Raw genomic sequence first — 25,911 nt, 5'->3', positions numbered from 1 at the left:
CTGTGAAGGGGAAAATAGGCAGGAGGAGGGGCAGCTTTGGCCAAGAAAGTAAATTAAAACATTGAGAAGCTACAAGTCCCTTTCTTGCAAAGGGCAGCCTAGCATGCCAAAGAGGTACCAGCGCCTATTCATGCTATGAAAGCAAGGCACAGATGAAGTGGAGCAGCACATTGCATTACCATCTAGTCAACTGAAGCATCATCACCATTGTGTATGGCTTATAGTAGGGAGAGACTACCTCTCTGAACACAGACATTTTATTGAATAGGACCACTTTTACGTGGGTATTGTGAAGTGCACTGACTTTGAAATATGTTGAAACGCCAAGTGCTACTAACTTAGAACCAGGAAGTTCTGGAGGGTTGGAAATAGATGAATGGAGACTGACTGTACAAAAGGATGATGATGGAGGAAGCTGGCCACTGGAGATGGCCGACCTGGACATCAGCTGTGTAAAAAAGTAACAATGAAGTCACAGCTGTGTGATAAACCTTTTATGGGCTCTGACTAACAAAGGGGTAGCAGTATCAAGGACCAGTGTTAAGTTTCTACATCTTAACATTTTAACTTTTCTGTATAATGGAGAAACACTCATAAAACAATTAGAAACCAAAAAGATGGAGCATCCTGACCTACAAAATCAAAGCCAGCTAAAGCATTGAGCATATGGAACAGCATATTCTGTATTTGTAAAAAATGCATGTTAGCTTTTAAGCAACCATATCTTTTACAGTCTGGCATTAGGGGACAATTTCCAATGGTGGGACTGGTTGTGAACGTGTAATCAGTTAGTGCTGCTTCACTGAAATTACACTTGCGATGTCTGGATCTTTTTTACTTGTACAATAAAATATGAGGTATAGAAGCAATGACAGCGAAAGGAAGGTTGCATCTACCCCTTTATGATAAGAAAAAAGACTCAACTTTATTGTGTGACATTGTGTGACATTTATTGAAAATGTCACACAAGCATTGGCAGACTCACCACACAAGTCTGCATGTCTTACCTTGGCTTTTCTAGGAAGACGTCCTCTGGAAGAAGGTATGGTGCCTGCTTTTGCCTTGCCTCTATTACCTGGACAAAGATAGCAAATATGCAAATTACCTCCAAAAAAGGAAGTATAGAATATGTATTTTAAATGATGCAAATTAAGCTGACGAGCATTCAACAAATAATGACTTTCTCACCAACATTCTGTAGAAAAAGTCTCACAAAGGTATGAGTATGTTGCAGCAGTTAGACACCCTGCCATTCCCATTAAATTAACAAATTAATTTAATAGAGAAGTAATTAAATAAGTCATGTTTGAACACATATTCATGTTTCTGCACTTTGCTACTTTTGTTGTTGAACATTACTGAAAACATCGACATGAAAACAAATAATTTTCTTAAGAAAAGACAGTTTTTCATACAGTGACTAGGGAGTTGCCTCTATTTAGCTTTGTCTACTCATGTAATGTATTCGGGTAATTATCAAAAGATTCAGATGAGCTCATTTCCCTTCTGTCACTAATACAGCATTACAGCAAATAAATTAATCTTTATAGGAGTTTGGCTCTTATATTATGATAAAGTTTATCTTCTCCACTTTCTCTTCCACACGGCAATTCACTCCTACATCAATTATAAGGTTAGATTCTCTCAAGCAAGCATCAAAGAGCCCCATTACACATATGGTTTTATGTCTTTATCTTTATTTCCCTCAGGTTTAATGCCCAACCTTCACTTATTCCTACTTGTACATCATTCACCAATTCATAATGTTAAAACTACCCTTACTTCGCCCTTTTTACTTTGTTATGCCCTCACTTCATCACCTATTCCTAACTTTAATGATAATCAGTTCTTTAATCCTATTTTTAATGTATTTACTTTCAATTTCATTATTGCTAACACAATCTAAACTTAAGCCAATTGATTTAATAATTTACAATAGGAGACCACATCATAACTCTAACCACAAATGTAAATTAAAACAATATATATTTTTTTTATGAGATTAATCTTAACTCAAGTACTAACACCATGTTTTAATCTATTTAAATGAAACATGTAATAAACTAAAGTCTAACACCCAATTTAAATAATTTAAATCAAATTATTTACATTGTATTCAATTCTTTCTTACAACCCCCCTGGAATAAATTATTACAATTGCAAACTACATTCATACCCTGTTGTCAACTCCAGTCCACATTTTATTAAATACATTTTCATTTCATTATATTGTTCTCAATTGTTCTAATATTTACTCTACTCTAAATTCAAATATTATTTTAAACTAATATGATTTTATTCTAGCACTAACCTGAATTCTTAAATTTCAATGAATACTTTTCAATTCATTAAAATAATAAGAAACCTAATCCTAAATTAAACAATTGTATGTTTTTGTTAAACTAATAGTAAATTAAACTGACCTTAAAAGTTGATTGACTATGAGGAAGTGATGGTGTAACTCAGTAAATACAACCTAAGTAAAGGTGCTGTCAAAGTTTTGGGAGGAAAGTAAATGTTAGATGAACCGAAGCGGGAGAAGGGAAGGTATGACTTTTCATGTGTATAGCAAAAAAGTCACTGTAGTGGCTCATAGGCTCCACCTCATAGCTAATTCAAAACTTCAGACTAGTTACTTTTAAGTAATTGCAGAGGAGAAGACTCTAGTTCTTTATAAGCACCCGAAAAGCAAAAGCAATTACAAAGTATATTTGCTTCCACTTTTGGGACAGAACTCGGGCACTAAACTTAGGAACCTATTTTTCTATCAGTACCAAATGGGTCCGTAAAGAAGGACGGAAAGGAGGGCCAGTAAGAAAAAATAGGGTCATATTTAAAAAAAAAAAAAAAAAAAATCTTTTGTAATGTTTTCATAAAGGACTAACCACACATTTGGGGCCTGATAACACTGAGGAGGTAGAGGCAGTGCTTAATTTGTAAAATATTAAGTGCCAGGGCTCTCACCAGGAGGCCACTGCAGCCTGCACCACCCATCACCCTTGTCATCACTGGCAAAACAGCTAGTAAACATCTCTCTCGCATGTAAATGAGACAGTTCAGATTATTCCAGGTCCCCAAAGCTAAAGGAATGGTTGAGGACGCAGGTATTAGCAATGTTAATGTATATTGTATTCCTAAACTACCGTTGTTCTGCTCATCTCTAAATTAGATGAGCAGTGCCATTATGTGGTGGACTGTTCTAAGTATGGTGTTGACAATTAAGTGTTGGCGCCGAGCACTGGAAACCAATTAAGTGCCGGTGCTTAGCACAGGAAAGCCCCGGCTCAAATTAAACACTGGGTAGAGGTATATGAATGGGGCAGCTTCACTAGCTTTGTAATATAGTTGCTAGAAAACATATTAGTTGACGCAGAATGCTATCGAAGTGGAGGTGCAGATAGGAGGGCATTTCATTAGCTTTATAACATATAGCTAGAAAAGGCAGTGGGAAGCCACCTGTCCTTGAGGTACTATGGACAGTGTCTAGAGATAGCCCCATTCAAAAATTACCACCAAGGTGATGACCAAGTCTTAATAGCTTCAGTACGGAGTGCTTTTGTGAAGAAGCAGGTCAGCCTTAAGCATGTGAATGGGCAGGGCAAAGTTTCAAATAGAGAAGAATTAACACGGAAAGGGTATGGTTATCCTAATGTACGGAATCAGTGAGTCTTTAAGGAGCTCTTGATTTTGAGGTAGTAATTTTCACAGACTCAGCTGGAGTGGAAGAGCATTCCACAGATAGGAATCTTGAATTTAAAGAGATTAATCGAAGTGTCTTCTGTACCCGAATAGTTGAGACAACAAGGGCCAGTGGGAATACCTCAGGCTTCTGGTCAGGTGGTAAGGAACACACATATATTTCAGGCAGTTTGGTGCACAGCCATGGAGTGTCTTGTGCATGAGACAAGGTGCCTTGAAGCATGCTTTTTTTTGTACTTGCAGACAGTGAAGGGTTGTAAGTGCTAGTGTTACAAGGGCACGCCATTTCAAACCAAACAGAAGGTGGCTGCATAGTTCTGAATTCAAGCAGTTTTGATGGAGATGGAGTGGGGAGACCAGTGTATTGGCTGTTACAAAGCTCAAGGCTCAACATGACCACTGCAAAGATTATGGTAATTTAATTAGGGCAATAGAGCATGGGCAAGGCCCTTTTCAGCAAAAATAAATAGCGGACTTCAGTTTTGAAGATCATATTCATCTGTAGGGGTGAAAGTGTTATCAAGAGCTCACACTTGAAGATCACACCACATTTATACGTATCTTGTCTACTGGGGTTGGTAGGGTGTTACGTCCACTGGTCAGGATATAGGGAACTTTCTTTTGGGAGGACAAACACAGTGTGAGAGAAATTCTAATTTTGTGGCCGTCATAGTCCAATCAGGGGGCTGATAAATTTCACACCATCACCCGGTCAAGATGTCTACTTTTGGATTTTCTCTTTTTTTTTTATAGAGATCAAAATCCTCCAGGGAGGCAAGTCTGAAGCTGTGTCAAACTAAATTGCTACAAAAAAACTCCTTTGCCATGAGCCCTGCTGACATTCCAGAGGCATTGGAAGTCCCAGGTTTTCTTTTGGAGGCAAGATGGCGATCGCGGCGTCGATCATGTGAGCAGGGTTTAACACTCCTTGGCGCTAGCCCCCCTGCCCTATCTTCCGACGGTGATGTGTCCAGCGTGAGTCGGTGTCCGAGGTTCTGAGCTTTCTGGGCATGCTGTGGCTGCTCCACTGCCTGCTTCCTCGGCGGTTTCCTCCGTCTCGGCGCATCTTCTTTTGCGGGCACTGAGGAAATATGAATTTTGTGATCAGTTATGTCCCCTATCGTAGACCCCAACGGCTCCATGTGCATGTTACAAGTACATGTATGTTCCCTCCAGTTCCAGTTATGAAGACGCAAATACATGTGCGTCCACCGTCAACATGTCCTCTTTCAGATCCGCCATGAATGGGTCAGATATTCCATTCCTAAGTATGAAAGGCCACCGACTTTATGTGGTTCACTTTCCACATTTTACAGATTCAGGTGAGTAGGCCCTGAATTCTGCCATCAAGCCTTTTCCTGCCTTCTGCCTCTGAAAGCTCCAGTCCGAACCTGCATCTGTATCCATGAACTTTGTCCTACTCCCTAACTAACGGTGCCTGATCCAGCCTGTTGCCTGCCAAAAACTGTATTTCACCTTCAAGATTATCTGCTCCGCTCCTCATCCGATGCATTCCTGTCTAGTAGTTTAGGTAAACATCCTTCCAGCTACCGAGCAAAGGGCCCGGCCTCGCTGTCTTTTTGCAAGTAATTCATAGCCCTATGAAAGATTCCTGCCCCCCTCGCATCGCATGTAGACACATAGACGCTTGTACACGCACTAACAGTCAGTATAGAATAGGATCTGTCCGAGAAGACCTTTCCTTACAGATAATATGGTTCCTTAAACACAAGATATTAGATATGATTTAGGACTAGGTTGTCCTGACACCCCAGACTTCTGTCTCCATATGTAGAGCTAAATGCCAATTCCCCTTCACCCTCTAGTTACACGTCAATCACACGTCATGCGGCTGCGCGCGCATCTCTGCCAAATATTTCTGCTGACACTGCAGGATTCTCTTATGGATCCACCCACTTGTGACATCATGTTTAATGACGTATTTAGTTACGCCTATGTTTACGCCTTTTTTCATTACGTATGTGTATCATTATCTGTATTATCAGCTGTTACGCCTCTTGCATCTGTCTTAATGTAATACTTTTCATATAAATATCATTACTTGTCAATAATGTATTGCCTTCCCTTCCTGAACCTTCGTGGTGATGGAATTTGAAGCCTACAGTTCGAACTGTAATTCCTTTATAGAGGAATAAAGCCTTTTAGAACCTCTAATACCACGGATTCTGCCTCTTATATTTACTGAGTTATTCTTACTAGACTTTACCGCCTAAAAAATAGTACCGGTAATGAAATATTTACCACATAAATTGGCGCCCGAATAGGGACACTTTCTCATCTCACGCGCCGGAGGTGCGTTGCAGGCCCGGTCTCCTGCCACAGCTGAACGGACAAAAACGCGTACCTGCAGGATTTCCTGTATCTCCCTCTGGCCAAGCGGGGGCGACTGAGGCTGCGATCAACACCCAGACGAGGCGGTGAGAAGTGCGAAGTATCCCGACCAGAGCCTAGCTGAGAGAGCAAGATCCGAGGTATACAGAGGCCCACCAGGTTCCGAAGTTCCGAGTCCAGTCGAGTTGAGTCCAGTCCGGTCCAGTTTCAGTTCAGTTCCGAGGCCTTCCGTTCCGCGCTACCCGGTGAGTACCATTGCCGGGGAGGCATTTAAACGTGCACATAGGTTGTGCCGGTCAAGACGGGTTTGGGTACACAAATCCGGTCTGCACTGTTTTAGCAGTGTATCTGTACTGTTTAGCAGTATATCTAGTATGTCTTGCATATAATTCAGTATTATTTAGTGTCAGTATTATGTCAGTAACTAGTTTTCTATTAATTATCATCGTTCATTAAATGTTAAATGTTTTAATACGTTCTACATATTGTGGTGTGAATGATTGTTCATTATTGTATTTATTGTATTAAGTGTGTTCAAATAATAAGGTCTAAAAATGCCGCTCTTTTCAAAACTAAGACAGATCAAAACCAGAAAAGGGGTACTCGAAGAAGCTGTTCCCATTCCACCTAGGGACACTCCAGGATACTTTATGTATCATAAGCATGGCCTAGATGCCGTGTTATTTCTTGATTTATGGGTGGACTACACCAAAGATTTACCAGAAAGTCAGAGATGGCCCGCAGCTGGGACCTGGGATGCAGATTGCATCATGAGAGTAGAAGAAGAATTATGGAAAAAGAAAGCCAGACAGTCACAGAAAGATGCCATTGAATTATGGCGTAAAGAATCATATAGACGTACAGAAAAAGCGCTCAGACAAGAAGAGAAAGGTAGGGAGAACTCGAATAAAACCCGAGAAAATTTATTAATTGAGGAAGGTACCCGAGTAAAAGCAGAACAAGTAGACAGACAACGAAACACTCTTATGAATGGTATGTATCCTCTTTTGGCCGAAGGGTTACCTCAGGCCACCCCGGAAATACCGCAAAACTTGACACCCCCATTGCTCCCGATAAAAGCACATCCCAAAACAGCAAAAGATATTTTCCTTTCTTCCTATTTAGATGATGTAGCTCCTGAATATGCTAATGCTCCGCCACACGCACAGCCCACCGATGGTGCTCAACGCCAAGATCATCCGTCTATATCCCCGCAACAACAAACTCCTACGCCCATTCCCACAGGTCCGTCCGTTTCTACCGTTTTTCCCGCATCTACAATTTCTATCTTACATCCAACAAATCCTTTCTTGCCCAGCACCTCAGATGGTGCTACAAGAGGTACGACAGACATGTTTGCCACCCCGCCGCGAAATAAACAGACCCTTAGAGATTTAGCACTCCAACGTACACCCCAACTAGCGACATCTGACATGTTTAAAGAACACCTTGTGGATTGTAGATACGATCCAGTGCCAGGTAAACAGGACAGATTGCTACTATCATCACTACGTATACGACGAGCTACATTGTATTTAATGACGATACCAGGAATGGTTGAACACCTAGACAATATATATCACTTTGTCCAAACAGGGCGAGGCCCAGAAAGTATTAACGAAGCTATGGAATACCAGAAAGTGGATGTACAAAGACAACTACTACGTTTTTTCATAAACTGCGTGATCAGGAACCAAGACAGGCCTGAGGCAGATCATGATACCATGCAAAAACTTGCCAAATGGGGTCAGAACATATCAGACGAGAAACATGATAGACAGGCGTGTATAATCGCCATGTATCGAAAGATCCGCTAGGAAGTAGAACGAATACATAAAGAAAGACGAGAAGCAGACAGAATTGAATCAGAGGGAGAGGAGGAGCAAGAATCAGAACAATTAGATACGATAGCTTACGTAGGTAGAGGAAGACCCCATAATAATACTAGAGGCTTTAATGATCCGATACGTCCGATACGTCCAGAATGTAACAGACATTTTCAAGCCCCTATGTTAAATACAAGGTCCCCTGAACACCTATTCCAAGCCGCTGATAAATTACTCCGAGATCGAAGGGGGTACCATATGCTCAATTCCATGAATGAACAAGAATTAGCCAGGTCAGCAGTACAATGGGCTGACAGTCCCAGCAAATACAGTGATGATGCACTAGCACACACGTTTCTGAATCTTGCCCCAGACGAACAGCGTTTAGCTAGTATATACATGATTCAACACCTCCTTATATTATATAAAAGCCAACACTCCGATCCTGGACCCTTACCTGACATATTGACAGAACTACTCACGGATAAATGGAGAGGGTCAGGTACTGATTTGATTAAAGAAATTCTAGAATTTCGAAACCAGTATATAGTTTCCGCATACCCAGAACACGTTCCAAATCCCACTATGGGAAGAAAAATGTATCACATAGATAGACAGAATCCGTTACGCGAAGTACACCCAATTAGAGGTGAAGATAATAACTTTACACGCGTGTTTGTGTACACGCCTATAACTAAAATTGAATTATTAGAAATGAAGAAAGTAGTACCCAGCTGAGGAAATATGAATTTTGTGATCAGTTATGTCCCCTATCGTAGACCCCAACGGCTCCATGTGCATGCTATAAGTACATGTATGTTCCCTCCAGTTCCAGTTTTGAAGACGCAAATACATGTGCGTCCACCGTTAACATGTCCTCTTTCAGATCCGCCATGAATGGGTCAGATACTCCATTCCTAAGTATGAAAGGCCACCGACTTTATGTGGTTCACTTTCCACATTTTACAGATTCAGGCGAGTAGGCCCTGAATTCCGTCATCAAGCCTTTTTCCTGCCTTCTGCCTCTGAAAGCTCCAGTCTGAGCCTGCATCTGTATCCATGAACTTTGTCCTACTCCCTGCGCGGCTAACGGTGCCTGATCCAGCCAGTTGCCTGCCAAAAACTGTATTTCACCTTCAAGATTATCTGCTTCGCTCCTCATCCGATGCATTCCTGTCTAGTAGTTTAGGTAAACATTCCTCTAGCTACCGTGCAAAGGGCCAGGCCTCACTGTCCTCGTGCAAGTAATTCATAGCCCCGTTACCATGGAAGATTCCTGCCCCCTCGCATCTCATGTAGACACTTAGACGCCCGTACACGCACTAACAGTCAGTATAGAATAGATTCCGTCCGAAGAGACCTTTCCTTTTGGATAACACAGTTCTTTAAACATAGGATATTAGATATGATTTGGGATTAGGTTGACATAACCCTCAGACTTCTGTCTCTACATGTAGAGCTAAATGTCAAGTCCCCTTCACCCTCTAGTTGCACGTCAATCACACGTCATGCGGCTGCGCACGCATCTCTGCCAAATATTTCTGCTGACATTGCAGAATTCTCTTATGGATCCACCCATTTGTGACATCATGTTTAATGACGTATTTTAGTTACACCCATGTTTACGCCTTTTTGGTTACGTATGCATATTTTATCTCTCTTATCAGCTGTTACGCCTCCTGCATCTGTTACACTATAATGTAATTCTTATAAAAATGATTACCTGTCAATAATGTATGCCCTTCCTTCCTGAACTTTCGTGGTGATGGAATAGAAGCCTGTAATTCGAATTACATTCCTTTGTATAGGAATAAAGCCTTTTTAAACCTCTAATACCACGGATTCTGCCTCTTATATTTACTGAGTTATTCCTCATAGACTTTACCGCATAAAAAATAGTACCGGTAATGAAATATTTACCACACAGCCATGACAAGGATCCAGCAGGTTTCCACCGTGAGATAAAAGACATGTTGCTCATGGGAGAGTATACCTACCCCGACATTATGAAAATATTGAAAGTGTTAATGCCTGCCGGTGTTTACGAGAAACTCAAAGAAAAGGAATGGGAGGTGGGAGACCAAAAGATAGATTGGACAGCATTAGAAAACGAAGAAAAGGCCCGAGCTGCAGGATCAGGGCTTGGGGAAAAGACTACAGCACTACCAGGATTACTAGTACAGGTACTGCCACGTTTATTAACTACGAAAAAGGAGGACTGGGGTGCAATCTCAGCCTGTAAACAAAAGCAAGATGAAGACACTAGTGATTTCTATTCGCGATTTGAAAAATGTTTTGGTATCAATAGTGGCATAAAAGCAAGTAGCGAGTCATATCCACATCTGTTTGTGACAAAATTAGTTGAAAATTCCCTGCCGCAAGTTAAGAATAGAGTATTGAAATTTGAGAGTACCTGGCAAGGTAACACCCCGTCACAGATGTTACAGATGTTACAATATCACCACAATAGAATTAGAGAAGAACAAGAACATGAACAAAGACGTATGAAAGATACGAAAATGAAAATGCTTGTTGCTCAGTCAGTTCCAGCTGATGGTCATAAAAAAGGTGATTCCGCAGGTCCGACGAAAGGGACATGCAACTATTGTAAGCAACAAGGTCATTATATACACGATTGTCCAGTTCTGAAACATAATATCGCCACGGGTAGAACACAGGAAAGACCACGTCCACCTAGACAGGATCAGAATCAACAACAAATCCCTCAGCATGCACAACCTAGGTCAGCTCCGCAACAACTAGCTCCGCAACAGGCAGCTCTACAACAGACCGTAGCACCACCACAAGCGCAGCCTATTGCTGCCACACAAGCAACAACGCAACAGATGTACCAGTATGCACAAAATGACTATCCCGATTATCAGCGATACACATGAAATAGCCTAGAGAGGGAAGTTGGCTTACCCCTTATCGAGGTTCCTGTAGATCAAGAGGGACCTTATGTACATAGTGAACTATTAGGGGAAGACAGAAAGTTTTTACTTGATACAGGGGCAAGCAGAACAACTATACGACGCAGTGAAGTTCCAGGGGCACCCCTCTCAGGCTCACAGAATATTTCCCTTGAATTCTCAGGAAAGCCTATCATTAATGAAGTAACGCAACCCCTTCCACTTACGGTTGGTCCATTGACGCGAACCACAGATTTATTGCTTACTAAATCATGTCCAGAAAACTTGTTCGGTATAAAAACATTGAAAGCTCTAGGAGCTATAATATGTTGTTCTCCGGAAGGAGTACGATTATTTTTACGTGATTTCAAAGGTCACTACGTGTCCAGAGACATGGATCACCGGCTGCAGAATTTACCTACACATCTATGGGCACAAGGCCCAACTGATGTTGGTTGCATGAACATTACACCATATCGAGTCACACTAAAAACAGGAGTAGTACTACCACGAATGCGACAATACAAGTTACCACCAGATGCTGTTGTGGCTTTGCTGCAAATCATTGACGAGCTCATTGCACAAGGAGTGGTTGTAGAAACCGACTCCAATGTATGTAATTCCCCGATAATTCCGATTCTTAAAAGAACGGATCCAAACGCATCACCAGTATATCGATTAGTTATTGATCTGCGCGAATTAAATAAATGTATTGTACCACAATACCCTGTGGTCCCAGATATCTCTTCATTACTAACAGCTCTTGACTCAGAAGCAACGTTCTTCACTGTAATTGATCTCAAGAATGCCTTCTTTAGCGTCCCAATAGATCCGGAAAGTCAATATTTGTTCGGATTCAGTTTGAATGGACGAAGTTTTAAATTCACACGCGCACCTCAAGGATTTACAGAAAGCCCCAGCATCTATAGCCAAGCACTGAAACGAGAACTTGACAGTATCCACATGCCAGTTAACACTGCCTTGCTTCAATATGTCGATGATCTGCTGATCACCGCCCGAAGCGAACCTGAATGTGAAAAAGCGTCACTGACGGTTTTAAGATTTCTGGCCGACAAGGGGCACAAGGTGTCCCCTTCTAAGCTGCAATTCTGTGTCCAGCAAGTTGTTTACCTTGGGCACTCGCTGTCCAAGGAGGGAAGACAGCTTACACCCGACCGCATCCAGTTAATTGCTAACATGTCACCACCAAAGACACAAAAGGAGGTGCGGGCTTTTATAGGTCTCACTTCATCCTGTAGGCAGTGGATCCCTCAATATGCATTTCTAGCAAAACCACTCATCCAGTTGACAACACAGGAGGCAGCCACATCGACTGTCCTCCCTTGGACTCAAGAACATACACATGCCTTTGAAAGCCTAAAGAAAGCTTTATGCCAAGCACCTGTTTTAGCAACACCATGTTACAGTAAGCCTTTTACACTCTTTGTTACAGAACGCGAAGGTACTGCCTTGTCAGTACTCACTCAGGAACAAGCAGGATCACACAAACCATGTGCTTATTTCTCTAGTACATTAGATCCAGTAGCTCAGGCTCTTCCTGCGTGCCTGAAATCAGTGGCAGCAACAGCTTTAGCAATCAGACAAAGCGATGCCATAGTGTTAGGACATCAATTGACAGTACAAGTACCACACGCAGTAGAGGTTCTCTTGAACCGCACACAAACACAACACTTGACTATAGCAAGACTCACCGGTTATGAATTAACATTGTTTCAGCCACATATAGAAATCAGACGTTGTAATACGTTAAATCCTGCCACACTTTTGGCCGTAAATGGAACAGATCCATTAGCACATGATTGTATTGAAGTCATTACTATCACGACGAAACCCAGACAAGACTTGACAGACATCCCTTTATCAGATCCAGACCTGACATTGTATGTAGATGGTTCATGTATGAGAACAAGTACAGGAGAGTTAGTGGCCGCTTACGCAGTCACAACAGACACTGAAGTCATTGAAACAAATTGTATTAACACTTTGTCAGCTCAAGCAGCAGAGCTCATCGCTCTGACACAAGCCTGTATTCAAGCCAAAAATAAGAAAGTCAACATACACACAGATTCACGTTATGCATTCGGAGTCGTCCATGACTTCGGCGTACTGTGGCGAGAGAGAGGTTATTTAACTTCTCACGGTGCCCACATCCAACACGGACCCCTCATTCAAGCCCTATTAGACGCGATTCATCTACCTATTGCAATATCGATTATGAAATGCAAAGCCCATACAAAAGTTACCGATATCATTTCTCAGGGTAATGACCTAGCTGACAGAACAGCTAAACAGACTGCTCAGAATCAGACCCATACAACTGACACGACAAAGACAATAGTTCCGACACCAACACATTGCATGACAGTTAAGGATCCCGCCCTTGTTGTAATTGACATACAGACACATGCTACACCAGAAGAAATAAAGAAATGGACTGAATTAGGAGGGATCCAAACGGATCAAGGATGGATGACGAAGGAAAAATCTATATGGTTTCTTCCCGACTCCATGGTTCAAGTCATCATTAACACAATACATAGTCCAGCGCACCTAGGAGAAAAAGCTATGCTAGACAGTATTCAACACATTTGGCTCAACAAACACTTGCGAGCAGCAGCCAAACAGAAAGTACGTACCTGTATGATATGTTGTCAGTTTAATCCAGGTAAAAGCATCCCCGTAGAGCAGGGTGGATTTCAACCTCCCGATCATGCTTTTGAAGTCCTCCAAATGGATTATATCCAGATGGAACGATGTCGAGGATTCAAATATGTTCTCGTAGTTGTCTGTGCTCTTTCCCGTTGGACAGAAGCCTACCCGGTTTCAGATTACACTGCCCCGACTACTGCCAAACAGCTAGTTCGAGAATTCTTCCCACGATTCGGTTTACCACGTGTCGTGTACTCAGATAACGGCCAGCCATTCTCATCTGAACTAATGAAACACGTTTCACTTCTGTTAGGTTACCAATGGAAATTCCACTGTGTTCGACATCCCGAGGCAGCAGGTCTTGTGGAACGTCATAATCAAACTCTGAAAATTAGATTGTCCAAAATATGTAGAGAAAAAGGTGTCGATTGGATAGTAGCCTTACCAGTTGCGCTCTTTTATATGAGAATGGTAGCACATTCTCGAACAGGGCTATCCCCGTACGAGGTGATCTTCGGTAGACCACCAAATATGTGGGGGACGCCTATACCTCGCAAAATCACTGATGTTGACTGTAATATGCTGACAGACTACCTGGCTTCCTTGATGTCTGCACTACAATCTTGTCGTTCACAGGTAGCTGCAGCTTTTCCCGATAACACTGAGGTGAAGCCCCATGACGTGGTTCCAGGTGATCTGGTTCTTGTGAGGAACTTCGACCGGAAGACCCAGTTGGAGCCCAGGTGGAAATCGCCCAAACTCGTCTTGCTGACAACAAGGACAGCCGTGAAGGTTGAGGGACGTAAAGGGTGGTTACACTCGAGTCATATCAAGAAATTTTATGGACTACCGTCCGATGTGAACACTCAGCCCTGCATTCCCTCACAGACAGACTCAAAGCTCCCCTTGGTTGAACAGACAAAAATGAACTCTATAAACTGAAATTAAGGTCTAGCAAGTCAGACAATTTGATTGTTTAAGTCCTCTCCAAGGTGAATCGGTTGAATTTGTCTCTGACATGTATCCTCTAGACCGAAATAGAGAGAGAAATAGACAGATAAAGCTTAAAAAACATGCGTACTGTAAATCGCTTCGTAGTCACTGCACAGTTACATTATTAATTTTGTTTTTTCTAAGTCTTTTGATCATCATTTCTAGTGTATTGTTACATATGTATTACCCTATTTCTAAGCATGCTTACAATGTTACCGCAGAACATTCTTTTAGCGAATTACCTCCGCATGAGTTGTCTTATAGATTTGCGCTGCGCAACAACACTTTCATTAGTATGTTACATCATTCCCATCAGACCAGCAATGCTACAAATTGTTGGATATGTGGCCGACTCCCTCCCTATCAGAACTATAAGGGAGTTTTGCCCCTCTTTCCGTATCCGTTCACACACAATGGCTCCTGTGGAGCATGGTTTAGTTTGATTAATTCCCTAGATTCAAATCCCGTAGTTTATCAAGACAACTGGGTATGGGGAAACCTGAACCTAGTTTTGCTCAAAGTCTGCTACCCTAACAAGGAGGGACTTCCCAAAAGAACAGGAACTGATCTAGAAAATGAAGTATATGGATTAGGTAATTTTACACTTAACCTCCTGATTCTGAATGTTGAATCCGAAGCTACGCCAATCTTATCCGTTATGTCAGTATTCCCAGTTAAAGGGGAATTATGTGTAAGAAAGAATGGTTCCATACACATGGGCCATAGTAAATGCACCACTGTAATAAAATTCAGTGATCAAGGCAAGTCTACATTTAGAGCTTCCCGTCATTCCTACTTCATATGTGGCCAGACCGCATATATACGTCTACCTCTAGATTGGGATGGTACCTGTTACATAGCATTCCTTCTGCCACCTGTTTTCCTAGCCCCTCCTGATTATCACAGAAATACCCATTTAGTACACAATAGACAGCAGAGAGATCTCCCGATTGTCGATTATACTGAAACGGCATGGGAACAATACACAGATTTCAATAAAGGTTTCTTTCCCTATATAGGTACAGTCACTAATAGTAAGCTGATACGTAGATTAACTAGAACCCTTGAAGCAGTAGTGAATGAGACTACTTCCGCCTTAGGAAATTTAACAGAAGAGCAGTCTGCGATGCGGATTGTTGTGCTTCAAAATCGTCTTGTCCTTGACGTCATTCTGGCCGATAGGGGCGGAGCTTGTAGGGTCATCGGATCAAGTTGCTGTGTTTTCATACCAGAAAACTCGCCGTCAGTATATAAAGCCATAACTCGCCTTCATAAGATTATAAGCCAGATACACCAGAGTCCAGGCACCTGGACTTGGTCCGGTTGATTCTGGAGCGTGTTGTCAGCCTGGGGATGGAGGATCCTATCCTTCCTAGGTATTGGCTTTCTCATACTATTCAGTTGCTGCTTATGTCTACAATGTGGGCCAGCGATTTGTGGTCTGTGTGCCACATCGTGTATCCCGCATCCAAGTTTTCGTTCAAGATCCCGGAAGAAGAAAGAAGAACAAATGATGCTATATGACCAGATCGATGGATTGATGAAGATCGATATCTCCTGAGGGTCCGTAGGGGACAAGGAGGGAATGAGGAAATATGAATTTTGTGATCAGTTATGTCCCCTATCGTAGACCCCAACGGCTCCATGTGCATGTTACAAGTACATGTATGTTCCCTCCAGTTCCAGTTATGAAGACGCAAATACATGTGCGTCCACCGTCAACATGTCCTCTTTCAGATCCGCCATGAATGGGTCAGATATTCCATTCCTAAGTATGAAAGGCCACCGACTTTATGTGGTTCACTTTCCACATTTTACAGATTCAGGTGAGTAGGCCCTGAATTCTGCCATCAAGCCTTTTCCTGCCTTCTGCCTCTGAAAGCTCCAGTCCGAACCTGCATCTGTATCCATGAACTTTGTCCTACTCCCTGCGCGGCTAACGGTGCCTGATCCAGCCTGTTGCCTGCCAAAAACTGTATTTCACCTTCAAGATTATCTGCTCCGCTCCTCATCCGATGCATTCCTGTCTAGTAGTTTAGGTAAACATCCTTCCAGCTACCGAGCAAAGGGCCCGGCCTCGCTGTCTTTTTGCAAGTAATTCATAGCCCTATGAAAGATTCCTGCCCCCCTCGCATCGCATGTAGACACATAGACGCTTGTACACGCACTAACAGTCAGTATAGAATAGGATCTGTCCGAGAAGACCTTTCCTTACAGATAATATGGTTCCTTAAACACAAGATATTAGATATGATTTAGGACTAGGTTGTCCTGACACCCCAGACTTCTGTCTCCATATGTAGAGCTAAATGCCAATTCCCCTTCACCCTCTAGTTACACGTCAATCACACGTCATGCGGCTGCGCGCGCATCTCTGCCAAATATTTCTGCTGACACTGCAGGATTCTCTTATGGATCCACCCACTTGTGACATCATGTTTAATGACGTATTTAGTTACGCCTATGTTTACGCCTTTTTTCATTACGTATGTGTATCATTATCTGTATTATCAGCTGTTACGCCTCTTGCATCTGTCTTAATGTAATACTTTTCATATAAATATCATTACTTGTCAATAATGTATTGCCTTCCCTTCCTGAACCTTCGTGGTGATGGAATTTGAAGCCTACAGTTCGAACTGTAATTCCTTTATAGAGGAATAAAGCCTTTTAGAACCTCTAATACCACGGATTCTGCCTCTTATATTTACTGAGTTATTCTTACTAAACTTTACCGCCTAAAAAATAGTACCGGTAATGAAATATTTACCACAGCACCAGGGATTGTTTGGATGCCGATGGAGCTTCGGAGCAGGCGTGGGAGCGGCTAGTATCAGACATGTGGTTTCAGTTCAGGCTCAGGCAGAGGGTCCGGTGGAAATCCAGGACTGGAGCATCTGCACTTACAGTACAATGCCTCCCAAGAACGCCACGAAAGGCTCCAAGATCGGGGCGGCCGCTTTGGTAGGTGCTGCAGTGTCGACCTCCCCTCCAGGCAATGGACGGGGAGTATTGCCGGTGCTCGGAAATCTAATCCTTCTCCCGGGGGACTGCGGAGCAAAGACACTATTCCTGGTAGGATAGTTAAAGTTCCGGGAATATTCCAAAAAGGGACTTTAATGAGAACTCAGCCAGGCAACAAAACTGCAATGACTGATGTGCAGAGAGGGGCCTATAAGAGAATGGTACTTCCGAAAGATCGTGGTGGCTGGGTTATCCCATACTTTGTACTGTATTACTGGGCAGCAATGATGCAGTATATGAGTCCTTTGGTAGTCGGTGATTGTGCAGTAATTCTGCCTTGCCACAGCCCATCAATATACGAATTTGGGCTAGGGGATGAGACTAATGATTGTCTAGTAAAGATTCTAGAACCAAGCTATTTTAAGAAAACCAAATTCAAAGTTCTCAGTGCAGCCTATTCTGTTTGGAGACAAGTCAAGCGTAAATTAGGTATTGCTAAGCTTAATGCGTATACCCCATTTTCAGCTCCTATGCTTCTCCCATTAATTTTCCGTGACCAGGTGGTTTATAGATGGGGATTAAAGGGAATTTATCGGCTGGGTGACTTATGCAAAGATGGTCAACTTATGTCATTTGCAGACTTACAACTGAAATCTGGATTAGTCAAACAAGATTTCTTCAAATTTCTCCAAATCTGAAGCTTTTTAACTAAACAAGGGTTTGGATTGGAACATCAATTTGCTAAGATAGGGCTTATCGAAAAAATGAAGAGAAAAACACCTATCGGCCAATTTTATACTCGCATATTAGAGATATACCCAGATGATGTAGATCTATGTCCAGGGAAGTGGGAAAAGAAATTAGGGGTAGAGGAGGTTAACATCAGGGAATCTCTAGGGCTTGCTAATCAAGTTTTGATGACCGGTAGGATGCGCACTGAGCATTATATGGCCCTATACGATCTGTATTATGCCCCAAGCAAGATCTCTAAATGGGGGACATCTGCAGGTGTTAACTGTAATAGATGTGGCCTTTTTGCAGCCGACTCGATTCATAAGTTTTTTCATGTCCCAAGTTAGGAGTATTTATTGGGGAAATTGAGCAGTTCCTTGGCATAATAACGGGAACCTCCGTTTGCATAACAGGGGAATTGGTGTTGATTGGGTTGGGGTCTGATACTGTAGCACATACAAAATCAAGCACTAGTAAATCCTTTTTGTTTATCTGTATGGCAGTGCTACGGGCTTGCATAACTAAGGATTGGAATAGTCCTAATCCTCCGACCTTTGTGACCTGGCGATCAAGGCAATTAGCTATGTATAATTTGGAATTTTCAATATATAAAATCAAAAGGTAGAAGGAAGAGAGCAATGGGAGCCAAGATCTGGTCTCCCATAACCGAACAGATTTAGGAGTAATCAGGGTCGACTATATGCTGCAAGACTTAATTATGAATTGAAAATGGTTAAATTTCTCTTTTTATTTTTGTCTGCCATTGATGTATATAAGAAATGCTTTTATTGTATATTTTTCCTTTGCTGTACTTATGTTATCCGTATTTATTTCATTTGAGCAATTGTAATCTTGCTTTAAGATGTCTGTCCTTACCTCAATAAAAATGGGTTAAAATAAAAAATAAAAAAAAGGAAGTCCCAGGTTTTCAGAGTTTCTGAAGCAGCTGCTCTCGATCACTTCTGAGGCTCCCAGGACCCTAGGGCCAGCCCTTTGGGGCCAGGACTAACTTCACCATGGGCTGCCAGCAAGGTCCAGTACAGTTCCTGATGCTACTTGTCAGCTTGGCACTTCAAGAAAAAGGCCTCCTGGGGCTCACTGCACCCCTGTGGTCACACAAAAGACAAGCTAACTAGCCCATTGAGTCCACTTCTAAGCCCAAGTGAGAGCATATCCAGCCCTTCAGGTCTCCACACAGGCCTCAAACAGCAGGACCAGTCCTTTGTTTGGCCTCCCACATATCCAGAGAGTGTTCTCATGAGTTCTGGGTGAGGTCCCACTTCTGCAGAATTCATTAGCCAGGGATCCTGTTGGTAGGGGTGAGTTGTGGACACTCTCAAACCAATAAAGGGAAAAATTCCAAGGGTAAACTTTCCCACTTCAAGCACATCAAGCTTGCCGCAGTGAATATTATCCTACAGGGCACTATTCTAAGGCAAATTGAACACAGCAGAATATTTCTGCCCCTGAAGGGAGCTTGTGTACCCGCCAGACCCCAGAGGTGTGGTTAGTCAAATAAGCAGTACTCTCCTCTTCAGCTACATTCAACTAGTTTTGTGACCAGCTCCACCTTCACAAGCCAGTTGCCACCCTGGTGACAGATGGTCTAAGAAAGAAAAGGATTCCCTCCCATTGGTCTCCCTTTACATTTAACTATGGTCTCGTTCAAGTTAATGGCGGTTCTGGATCCTCCCAATCTGCCATTCCTGGAATTAGAGGAGTCCCGTTGCTCACTCATAGGTCACCCAAATATGCACTGAACACTGTTGTATTTGTTATGTTAAGTCAGGGTGTATTCCTTTCACGAAGTAGCTCAAAACTTCTGTTAAATGCTCACAGTGTCCCTGTGCTGCTTATTCTTACTGTCTCATATTACAGCAAATATGCTTTGGACTCTTCAATGAGAGGCATCACCACAGTTTTAACTCCACTTAGATGGTGATTTGTCCACTCCTTGTGGTCCTTGCCCAATCTCGCACTAGGCTCCTCCTGTCCAGCAGCCATGCTGCACCATTTGCAGGTGGATTTGAGGGTGGGCCGCGCCCCAGACTATTTCACCCTAGCCACGTCTTTAGTAAGGTCACCTCCTCTGTCAGAACAAACTACAAACTGTTCCCAGAGTCCTTATTCAGCTCCACCTAAATTCTTTTTAACAATGTGTCACCGGAAAGCGGTAGTTGGAGTGCAATGTCTTCAAACAAGAATCTAGAGTCACTCAGGTATGAGGTAAGAGCTTTAGTCCACAGAAGACCCTCAGGTTACAGTCACAACGGGTAGGTTATGTTCGGGTTCTATTTTACCTTCTACTGTCATCAACTCCCAGGCTTCACCAAGCACACAGATACAAACATTGCATGCTATGTCACATTCTCAAAGCATGGCCCATGCAGCATGTCACTACAATTCTCCACCTAAAATATCAGTTGCTAGCCGAGTGGCTTGTGAAAAGTGAAAAAACATGATAAGCACTAGACACAAACCTCGTGAACATGCTGACAGAAGGCAGGTACTGTGGTGAGCTGGCTGATCACATTCAAATAGGCAGCAGAGATGGCATAAAGGGCACAGCGGTTATACACAGGAAGATTATCTTCATTGGTCAGGGCTAGTTCCTATAAAACATGACAAAGCAACATACATTGTTTTGCAATACACAAAACCAACACAAAAATCTAACAGTGGGTGCGTACACGGGCTAAAAACATCCATCAAAATCCACCTGCAAGGCAAAAAAAAAACTAGAAAATAGGAGTTCAATTGGAATTTTATGCAGCATCCTTTTCAGGTTCATTCAAACCAAAAATGTTACATTCTGTAAAAATAGGAAACCACTACGGGAATAAAACATAGATAGTGACTAATAATATTTTATCGAGGCTGCAAAAATAAGTGGTTAGGGGCATGTGTACTAGAGGCTGTTAATTTCTGTACTTAATATTACACACTCTGCACTTCTGTACTAATATCATTTCCCTTTGTGTCTTTCCATTGCAAAATATGAATGTAGTTAAGCCTTCGTGATGTAATTTATGAAAAGCATGACAATGGGCAACAAAGTATACTCTGTCTTCATTAAGTAAAATCTGAAAATAACTTGTGTGGCATTTGAATCTCATCAATCAAAACTGATAATTGTACTGTCCTGTGAGAAGAGAGCCTCTAAGAAACGCGTTACTTACCTGTAACAGCAGTTATCCAGTATTGGTGTCTTTCATAGATTCACATGCCTGAATCATTCCCCGTCGTCGAGACGGGAGCCTCCGGTACATAAAAAAGTAATGTCCTATAGACATACATAGAGAAAAATAGGCCTAATCCTAATCCTAGTCCTTATGTAAAAAGGACCAAACTCTTAGAGTCAGCCAATCAGCTATCACCTCCCTCTAGAACCTTCCTGGCAGGAGCCTCAGTCCCTCAGATTTTCGTACGCACCAAGCTAGGTAGGCGTAATACAGTTAGAGAGAGACGTGAGTCCTTCCAGGGGAGGTGGGAGGGTTGCATGTGAATCTATGAAAGACACCAATACTGGATAACTGCTGTTACAGGTAAGTAACGCGTTTCTTATCCAGTATTAGGGGTGTCTTTCATAGATTCACATGCCTGAATCAGAGTAGTTAGCAATACATTATGCACATTTCTGATGTAACATGCCATAAAGATAATTGAGATAATACACTATTATCATAACAGTTTGAAACATTGGCATACATCAAAACAGTAAATCAGTAAAGAATGTGCATACCAGGATGGCGGGATGTTGGAAGGCTCACCTCACTGGAATAGATGGCGAAGCACTGCCTGGCCCACTGCCGCATCCTTCGTAAGTTCGGCATCCAGGCAGTAGTGTCTGGAGAAGGTGTGCGGTGACTTCCACGTCGCCGCTCTACAGATGTCCAAAATCGGCACTCCAGCGAACAGCGCTGCTGATGTGGACATCGCTCTGGTGGAGTGTGCTTCCACCCTGTCTCGCAAAGGCCGTCCGGCCCCTTCATGGCAGAATGCTATTGCTGAAGAGATCCACCTTGAAATGCTCTGTTTTGTTAGAGGCATACCCAACCTTGGCCTGCTGTAGGCCACGAACAGCTGCGATGACTTTCTGAAGGTTTTCGTCTTGTCTATATAAAACTTAAGACACCGTTTGAGATCCAGAGAGTGGAGCGTCCTTTCTGCTGCCGTGGTAGGGTTTGCGAAGAAGGAACGCAGGACCACCGGCTCGTTGAGGTGAAAGTCTGAAGGGACTTTCGGTATGAACTTGGGATTTGTCCTCAGCACCACCCTGTCCTGTTTGAACTGCATGAAGGGCTCCTGAATGGAGAGAGCTTGCAACTCGCTGACTCTCCTGGCAGACGTTAGAGTGAGCAACAGAGCCGTTTTCCATGAGATGTACTTGATGGAAGCTCGATGAATGGGCTCGAAAGGGTGCTTCATGAGTTGGTTAAGGACCAAGTTGAGGTGCCATGTCGGTGGGACCCGTCGAGGTCTTGGAAAGGACCTATATAGACCCTTAAGGAACTGTTTGATAAGTCTACTGGACCAGAGAGACGGGCCTTTGGAAGTCCTGGTAAAACGTGAAATTGCCGCCAGATGCACCTTTATGGATGCATGCGCTAATCCGGACTGCGCCAAGAGCAGGAGATATGGCAATATCTGTTCAGGCGTGATATGAAGTGGTCTCAGGCCCTTCTCCGAGCACCATACGCAGAAGCGTTTCCATTTGAGAGAGTAGGTCTTGTTGGTACTGTCCGCCCTTGCTTTTGCTAGCACGTCCCTGCATTCCTGCGGGATGTTCAAATGACAGAACTCTCTGTGCTCAGGAGCCAGGCCGATAACCTGAGCGATTGGAGGTTCGGGAATTGCACCTGCCCATTGGACATTGTCAGCAGGTTGGGGTGCTGTGGTAGACGAATCGGTGTCCTGATGGAGAGGCGATGAATGTCCGAGAACCAGTGCTGCCTCGGCCAGTACGGGGCAATCAGGGTACAGGGCTCCGCCTTCATCTTCCTGAGGACCCTGAGAATCATCGGGAACGGTGGAAAAGCGTACGCAAATACGCTGAACCAGCCTATGGAAAAGGCATTCCCGAGCGACTCTGGCTGGGGATGCCAGCTTGCGTAGCTTGGGCATTTGGCGTTCTCCCTGGTGGCGAACAGGTCGATTCCTGGGACTCCCCATTCTGAGAATACGTGTGTCAGTGCACTCTCGTCGAGCTCCCATTCGTGGGAGAGGGATTTCTGCCAGCTTAGGGCGTCCGCGATGGTGTTGTCCTTTCCCGGGACATAGTCCGCCCTGAGGGTGATCCCATGGAGAACAAGCCAGTTCCAGATCTTTTGCGACTCGCGCGATAGAGTGAGCGAACGCGTTCCTCCCGGTTTGTTTAGATAGTGCATCGTCGTGGTGTTGTCCGTTCTGACGAGCACCTGGGAGTTCTGGATGCGTGGGAAAAAGGCTTGCAGCGCTAGGTACACAGCCCTCAACTCCAGCAGATTGATATGGAGGCGTTGCTCCTGATCTGTCCATTTGCCACTTACTCTGAGGTCCTGAAGGACAGCTCCCCAGCCCGCTAGAGATGCATCGGTGGTGATCACAAGTGGCGCCGCTGGAAGCAGGAACGGCAGTCCCCTCGAGAGGTTCCTGTAATCCTTCCACCACTCGAGGCTCTTGGATATTTGCGGTGTTATCCTCACAATGTCCTCGAACGAACCTGTACTCAGAGTCCACTGGTTCGTGAGAGCTTCCTGCAATGGACGCATCCGAAGCCTGCAGTGAGGGATGAGTAGTATACAAGAAGACATCATTCCCAGGAGTGATTTGAAAGTGCGAACTCTTAGGGATTTCCTTGATGCCACCGCCTTGGCCAGCGATATGATCTTGTTTTTTCTTTCGTCCGAAGGAAATGCCCTCGCGCATTCCGTATTCAAGGTCGCCCCTAGGAAGGTGATGCTTCTTGTTGGGGACATATGTGATTTCTGAAGATTGAGAGTCAATCCTAGATGTTGGAAAAGATTGGTACAGGCGTTGGAGGATTTGGTTGCGCCTACAGCCGTGGGCGCCTTGACCAGCCAGTCGTCTAGGTAGGGGAAAACTTGGTGACCCATTTGACGTAGGAAAGCTGCCACAGGAGAAAGGCACTTGGTGAAAATCCGGGGAGCGGATTTGAGGCCAAACGGTAGGACCTTGAATTGGTAGTGCTGTCCTGCCACCTCGAAACGTAAAAACTTCCTGTGCCCCCTGAGTATCGGGATGTGATAGTAGGCATCCTGAAGATCCAAGGATGTCATGAAATCTCCTTCCTCTAGAATGCCTAGGATTTCTTGGAGCGTCACCATCCTGAACGACTGACTCTTCAGGAAAGAGTTGAGTGCCCTGAGATCTAGAATGGGCCTCCACTTCTTTTCTTTCTTGCGTATCAGAAAGAAACGGGAGTAGAATCCTTTCTCCCTCTGAGCCGATGGAACCCGCTCGATCGCTCCTTTCCTCAACATCTCCGATATTTCCCGGAGCAGCAGCCGTAGGTGCTTGTGTGGGAACCTGCGTGGTGGGGTTGCAGGCGGGATGGTGGTAAATTCTAGGGAATGGCCGAATCTGAGGAGTTGGAGCACCCAACGATCTGAGGAGATGATGCGCCAATTTTCCAGGAAATGGGTCAATTTTCCTCCAATTTGTGAAGAGGGAGATGGTAGCAGGACTGGCTGGAGTAACTGGTCACTGGCGTCCGCCGGTGCCCCTCTTCTGGTTCTTACCCCTGAAGGTAGATCTTCCATAAGACGACTGCCGACCTTGTTGCTGTTTCTGCTGGTACTGGGTCTTATTCTGGAAGGAATACGAGGACCTATTCTGGAAGGATCCTCTGTAGGAGGACTGGCCTCTAGATTTGTTGCCCCGAAAGGACTGGTTCCTAGCCTGCAAGGTTCCAAGCGCTCTAGCTGTGTCAGTGTCCTTCTTAATAGCTTGGAGCGCCTCATCAATTTTATCTCCAAATAGATGTTGTCCGTCGAAGGGCATATCCAGCACCTTCGTCTGCACTTCCTGCCTGAACGATGTTGCCTTCAGCCATCCTTGGCGGCGCAGGACCGCAGCCCCAGCCAGTTGACGAAAGCCTGTCATGGCCACGTCTATGGCGCAATCGATGATCTCGGCTGCAGAGGTCTGGCCCTCAGAAAGTAGTGCCTTTACCTCTTCCTGAACTGCGCTCGGAAGTTCTGCTAAATATGGGGCGATATCCTCCCAAAGTTGGCGGTTATAACGCCCCAAGAGGGCTATGGAATTGGCCACCTTGATGGTCATTGCCGAAGTGGTCGAAAACCTTTTGCCAATCGTGTCCAACTTTCTGCCCTCCTTGTCCGGTGGTGCTGACAGAGGAGATGAGGGATTACGAGAGTTTTTCTGGGCCGCTTGGGTCACAACCGAATCCGGTGTCGGGTGGCCAGTCAGGCAAGCTGGTGCCGTGGACGGAGCCTTATACTTCTTATCCAGGCGTGGAACAACCGCAGGAACGGAAGCCGGCGTCAGCATTAGCTTTTTTCCCTGGTCCCAGAGAAAGTCGATGATCGGGATCGATTTCGTCGTCTTCTTCGTCTGCTCCTTAAAGTCATGCAGGAAGCACTCAGTCTCCGTCGACTCCATGACCATATGGAACCGCGTCGCGGCCCGTTCAATTACCTTATGAAAACCACCAATATCCACTGGCGGTGAATCAGATTGGCGCGGTTGTGGGGAAGGTGGTGAGGATGCCACATACTCCTCCTCCTCATCCTGGTCCGACT

At 44.0% G+C, this 25,911-nt stretch overlaps 1 protein-coding gene across 5 annotated transcripts in view; it reads right to left on the bottom strand.

The window, feature by feature from the left end:
- Nucleotides 1-25,911, bottom strand: part of EFR3B (EFR3 homolog B) — a 1,026,989-nt gene that overhangs the window by 174,219 nt on the left and 826,859 nt on the right. For 4 of the 5 annotated variants that reach the window (XR_014963209.1, XM_085613091.1, XM_085613090.1 and 1 more), the window contains 2 exons: nucleotides 20,629-20,760; nucleotides 1,008-1,075 (listed from right to left, as the gene is read on the bottom strand). Coding sequence is in view for 4 of the 5 variants with exons in the window: in XM_085613091.1 (XP_085469217.1) it covers nucleotides 1,008-1,075; nucleotides 20,629-20,760 (200 nt within the window). In the remaining variant the exon portion in view is untranslated. The remainder of the gene's footprint in view (nucleotides 1-1,007; nucleotides 1,076-20,628; nucleotides 20,761-25,911) is intronic. The other variant, XM_085613093.1, reaches the window with a different exon arrangement.

The sequence above is a fragment of the Triturus cristatus genome, chromosome 6 (genome assembly GCF_964204655.1).
Source record: "Triturus cristatus chromosome 6, aTriCri1.1, whole genome shotgun sequence".
Lineage (NCBI taxonomy): Eukaryota > Metazoa > Chordata > Amphibia > Caudata > Salamandridae > Triturus > Triturus cristatus.
Note: the sequence above shows the minus strand (reverse complement) of the source record. Positions and strands in the feature narration are given on the sequence as shown.